Genomic DNA, 6,000 nt, shown 5'->3' with positions numbered 1-6,000 from the left:
TGCGTGCGTGTGCGTGTACGTGTGTGTGTGTGTACGTGCGTGCGTGTGCGTGCGTGTGCGTGCGTGTGCGTGCGTGTGTACGTGCGTGTGTACGTGCGTGTGTACGTGTGTGTGTGTACGTGTGTGTGTGTACGTGTGTGTGTGTGTGTGTGTGTGTACGTGTGTGTGTCCTCCTCTCCAGGTAGTGCACAGAGACCTGAAGCCCAGTAACATCCTGTATGTGGATGAATCTGGCAACCCGGAGTCTCTGCGCATCTGTGACTTTGGCTTTGCTAAGCAGCTCCGTGCTGACAACGGCCTCCTCATGACCCCCTGCTACACCGCCAACTTCGTAGCTCCAGAGGTGTGACTCCGCCCCCTCGCCCAGTAAAGTGTGGGTGTGGTTGTGGGTGGAGGTGGGTGTGGTTATGGGTGTGGATGGTGGTTTGGGGGTGTTGGTGTGGTTGTGGGTTTGGATATTGGTGTGGGTGGGGGTTTGGTGGTGCGGGTCTTGGTGGAGGTGGGTGGCTGTTGGTCTGTACATGTTTGTACACGTGTGTGTAAGAATATATATACTTTATTGAAACAGTGTGTGTGTGTGTGTGTGTGTGTGTGTGTGTGTGTGTTTTAGGTGCTGAAGAGACAAGGCTATGATGAGGGTTGTGACATTTGGAGTTTGGGAGTATTACTGTACACTATGTTAGCAGGGTGAGAACATGCTTGTGACCCACATGTATACTCCACGTACACACTCCTTCACCCCCACGTACACACTCCTTCACCCCCACGTACACTCTGTGTCCTTGTTTGTCCCCATGTCCCATTTTGTCACTCTCATCCTTTTCTGCTCCAGTTTCACTCCATTTGTTAATGGTCCAGAGGACACGCCCGAGGATATCCTAGGCAGAATAGGGAAAGGACATTTTACCCTCACCGGGGGCAACTGGGATGCTGTGTCTGATGCAGCCAAGGTGAGAAACGCACACTGGCAAACACTCATAAACACACACTGGCAAACACTCATAAACACACACTGGCAAACACTCATAAACACACACTGGCAAACACTCATAAACACACACTGGCAAACACTCATAAACACACACTGGCAAACACTCATAAACACACACTGGCAAACACTCATAAACACACACTGGCAAACACTCATAAACACACACTGGCAAACACTCATAAACACACACTGGCAAACACTCATAAACACACACTGGCAAACACTCATAAACACACACTGGCAAACACTGCTAAACGCACACTGGCAAACACTGCTAAACGCACACTGGCAAACACTGCTAAACGCACACTGGCAAACACTGCTAAACGCACACTGGCAAACACTGATAAACGCACACCGGCAAACACTCATAAACGCACACCGGCAAACACTGATAAACGCACACCGGCAAACACTGATAAACGCACACCGGCAAACACTGATAAACGCACACTGGCAAACACTGATAAACGCACACTGGCAAACACTGATAAACGCACACTGGCAAACACTGATAAACGCACACTGGCAAACACTGATAAACGCGCACTGGCAAACACTGATAAACGCGCACTGGCAAACACGCATAAACACGCACTGGCAAACACGCACAAACACGCACTGGCAAACACGCACAAACACGCACTGGCAAACACGCACAAACACGCACTGGCAAACACGCACAAACACGCACTGGCAAACACGCACAAACACGCACTGGCAAACACGCACTGGCAAACACGCACTGGCAAACACGCACAAACACGCACTGGCAAACACGCACGCAAACGCGCGCAAACACGCGCCGGCAAACACTCAAACACGCGCCGGCAAACACTCAAACACGCGCACCGGCAAACACTCAAACACGCGCACCGGCAAACACTCAAACACGCGCACCGGCAAACACTCAAACACGCGCACCGGCAAACACTCAAACACGCGCACCGGCAAACACTCATACACGCGCACCGGCAAACACTCATACACGCGCACCGGCAAACACTCATACACACGCACCGGCAAACACTCATACACACGCACCGGCAAACACTCATACACACGCACCGGCAAACACTCATACACACGCACCGGCAAACACTCATACACACGCACCGGCAAACACTCATACACACGCACCGGCAAGCACTCATACACACGCACCGGCAAGCACTCATACACACGCACCGGCAAACACTCATACACACGCACCGGCAAACACTCATACACACGCACCGGCAAACACTCATACACACGCACCGGCAAACACTCATAAACACGCACCGGCAAACACTCATAAACACGCACCGGCAAACACTCACAAACGAACGCAATCACACACACAAACACTGGCTGGCCAACACTGGCAACCAACCACTGGCAAGCAAACACGCAAACACACAAACGCGCATTTTGTTTTATCTCTCATTCCTGATCCCTCTGGTTCATTTCAGTTTGTAATTGTCGAATTATAACTGTATAAAAAAGGTATAATAAAGCCTCTCTGTCTCCTCCCCCCCTCTCTCTCTTTCACTCACTCTGTCTCTCTCTCCCCCCCTCTCTCTCTCCCTCCCCCCTTTCTCTCCCCATCTCTCTCTCCCCATCTCTCTCTCTCTCCCTCCACATCCCAGGATCTGGTGTCTAAGATGCTCCATGTGGATCCTCACCAGAGACTCACAGCCAAGCAGGTCCTGAAACACCCCTGGATCATGCAGAGAGACCAGCTGCCCACCAACCAGCTGCAGCACCAGGACGCCCAGCTCGTCAAGGTCTCCCACACCCCGGGGTCGTGGGGGGGGGGGGGGGGGGGGTCGTGCGGTCTGCGTGGGGGGGGATCGTGTGGCACTGATTCTCTGTCTCATCTGTTTCTCACAGGGAGCCATGGCTGCTACTTACTCCGCGCTGAAGAGTTCTCAGCCGCCCCCTGAACTCAAACCCATTGAGTCCTCGTTTCTTGCTCAGAGACGTGTGAAAAAGCTGCCCTCCACTTCTCTGTAGGCACGGAGAGATGGAGGGAGAGATGGAGGGAGAGATGGAGGTAGAGCACCACGAAGAGAAGAAGACAGCAGTGGAAGAAGTGTGGACTGAACGCTCTCTTCAGCTCCGACGTGACATCAGCAGACCTGTGGAGATTAGCTAGGCAGGCGGGGCAGACAGGGTGATTGACAAGTGGTGGGTGGAGATTAGAGTGCTGGAACCTCAGTACGATGTACCACAGGGGTGTGTGTGTGTGTGTGTGTGTGTGTGTGTGTGTGTGTGTGTGTGTGTGTGTGTGTGTGTGTGTGTGTGTGTGAAGAGGGAGAAAGGCTCTTTATTAAGCATATGATGTTGTTTATGGCTCGTGTTCTTTTCCTGTGTGCAGTGTTCATCTGTAGTTCGGCTTGTTACTTCTGAGAATCTCATTGGTTGTTTTGGCTTGTGTCTTTGTTTGCTTTGTTTCATAAGCTTGATCAGTTTGATCAGAGCTGCCAGAGAGACTTTAACCAGGCTGTAATTGCTAAAGTCGGGGGCCTCCCGCCCCCGTACCCCCTCCTGCCCCCCCCGTGCCCCCTCCTGCCCCCCCCGCCCCCGTACCCCCCCCGCCCCCCGTACCCCCTCCTGCCCCCCCGTACCCCCCCCCGTGCCCCTTCCCGCCCCCGTGCCCCCCCGTAACCCCTCCTGCCCCCCCCGTGCCCCCTCCTGCCCCCCCCGTACCCCCTCCTGCCCCCGTGCCCCCCGTAACCCCTCCTGCCCCCCCGTACCACCTCCTGCCCCCCCCGTACCCCCTCCTGCCCCCCCCGTACCCCCCCACCCCCCGTACCCCCTCCTGCCGCCCCCGTACCCCCGTGCCCCCCCCCCCCGTGTCCAACACTCTCCAGTTGTTTCCCAGGCCTTTGAGAAAACCCTGTCCCCCCTACACGTCTGGAAGCATGTGCACGTGAGCAAACTCTGTGCAGATGCATTGTGGGTAAGAGCGGTGCTGGTGTGAGACTCCTGTCATACCTCACGTGACTTCTGCACATCTGAGCAGCAACCAGACTAAAAAAAAAACAAACAAAAACAGGATGGCAGAGACGAGGATGATGATGATGATGATGATGATGATGATGATGATGATGTATGTATCGTGGAATGCTCTTTGTCTCCTGCTGCTGCACTGTGGATATATTTTTCTGGATATTGAATGCTGTCTACTTTGTTGGTTTTCAATGTTATGTTTTGTTATGTTGGAAACGAGCTGGTCTGCTGAACTGTGGTGAACGCTGGAGGAATCTCTGCTCAGAGGGGGAGTGTTTTCTGGGATTTTAATGATCTAACCATCATCCTTGGGTTCTGATGCCAGTTGTGATAAAACCGACAGTTGGAATCTCTGTGGTCATGACCTTCCTGTCAGACTGACCTACCCTAGTCTCACTGATGCTACACCTTCCCTGAATGACACACTGAGGGAGAGAGATGTGTGTGTGTGTGTGTCGGTAACACCACCGCCACAGCCGGAGGGCTGTGGGCCACAGCCGCACGTCCAAGTCAGATTTGAGAGTCCGTCATTCAGGAGGGTGAGTGTAGACTGAGTTTAGCGTGGGTCTGTCTGACTCCCTATTCTAGACCTGACACTGTACAGGAGACTCTTCAGCTGAACATTACTATACACAGCAGTTTGGAGAGGCTTCACTGAAAGGTATTCAGACCAAAATAAGTGGTTTGGTGAGAAAAGAGGAGACAGACTGGAGTCTGACGCAACAGCGCCACCTAGCACGTTCTCCTGCCTGACTGGGTCCTTCATTTCATACTTTGCATGATTATCGTCTTTAGCTCAACTAGCCAAGCTGCAAACGGTGGACAATTCTCTCATTGCAGTACTTAAATACTGAATCTCTAATAAATCGCTTTGATTTTTGATGACCTCAGTCTCAATACCTGCTTTAATGCTAAACTTCTGAAAGAAACCTGAATTATTGTATTTCCTTATGATTTGATTTAATAACTCACTTTTATGTCGCAGTTTTGAAAAACCAAATTTATCCATTTCAGTTGAATATTGATATCACTTCTGCATGAATTCTTGTCTTCAGATTCAGTTGGTAAAGAATTGAGATGTCCTGTATTCTGGCGTGATTCATGTATGTCCTGATGTCTTGTATTCTGGGGTGATTCATGTATGTCCTGATGAATAAGACATCTACATGAATGAGTCATGTGACGCTTCCGGCTGTTTTGCCACAGAATAAACATGAAGCTTATGTGTGCTGTATGTTCATGTGGGTCGGGTTTATTCTGTTCTGTACGTTTGTGGGTTTATTCTGTTCTGTACGTTTGTGGGTTTATTCTGTTCTGTACGTTTGTGGGTTTATTCTGTTCTGTACGTTTGTGGGTTTATTCTGTTCTGTATGTTTGTGGGTTTATTCTATATTTCCTGTATGTGAACACTGGCTGGTTGTTTCCAGGTTCATTACATTTTGTTTGGGTTTTTTTTTTTTTTTTACAGCAAACTAAAATGTCGGGTGGCAGAATGAAGGCGGGGTGTGGGCGGGAGGTGGGGGGGATATTGGGGGAGGGGAGGTGGGGTGGGCGGGGCGTGGGGGGGATATTGGGGGGGAGGCGGGGTGTGGGCGGGGTGTGGGGGGGATATTGGGGGGGAGGTGGGGTGGGCGGGGCGTGGGGGGGATATTGGGGGGGAGGCGTGGTGTGGGCGGGGCGTGGGGGGGAAGCGGGGTGTGGTGTGGGCGGGGCGTGGGGGGGGATATTGGGGGAGGGGGGTATGGGGCTGAAATGTGTATTCCTTGGTTTGTGTTGACTGATGCTTTTGTTTGTGTTTGTGGTTGTGTGTGTTTATTGTAGTGTATTTACTGTAGTGGTGTTTAGTGTGTGTTTATTGTGGTGGTGTGTGTGTGGGGGTGTGTTTATTGTGGGTGTTTATTGCAGTGGTGTGTGTGGGTGTTTATTGTGAGTGTGTAGTGTGGGTGTTTATTGTGGGTGGGTGTGTCTGCATGTTTAGTGTAGGTGTTTATTATGGTATGTTTTCTGTGGTT

At 51.6% G+C, this 6,000-nt stretch overlaps 1 protein-coding gene across 4 annotated transcripts in view; it reads left to right on the top strand.

Annotated features, from left to right (window-relative positions):
- rps6ka1 (ribosomal protein S6 kinase a, polypeptide 1) overlaps positions 1-3,549 on the top strand; it is a 62,677-nt gene extending 59,128 nt beyond the window's left edge. For all 4 annotated transcript variants that reach the window (XM_076978219.1, XM_076978221.1, XM_076978220.1 and 1 more), the window contains 5 exons: positions 182-343; positions 611-687; positions 833-950; positions 2,623-2,760; positions 2,867-3,549. In XM_076978219.1, the coding sequence (XP_076834334.1) occupies positions 182-343; positions 611-687; positions 833-950; positions 2,623-2,760; positions 2,867-2,989 (618 nt within the window). In that variant the 3' untranslated portion in view covers positions 2,990-3,549. The remainder of the gene's footprint in view (positions 1-181; positions 344-610; positions 688-832; positions 951-2,622; positions 2,761-2,866) is intronic.
- The last annotated feature ends 2,451 nt before the right edge of the window (positions 3,550-6,000 follow it).

The sequence above is a fragment of the Brachyhypopomus gauderio genome, chromosome 17, assembly GCF_052324685.1.
Source record: "Brachyhypopomus gauderio isolate BG-103 chromosome 17, BGAUD_0.2, whole genome shotgun sequence".
Classification (NCBI taxonomy): Eukaryota; Metazoa; Chordata; class Actinopteri; order Gymnotiformes; family Hypopomidae; genus Brachyhypopomus; species Brachyhypopomus gauderio.
This window is presented reverse-complemented; position numbering and strand designations above follow the sequence as displayed.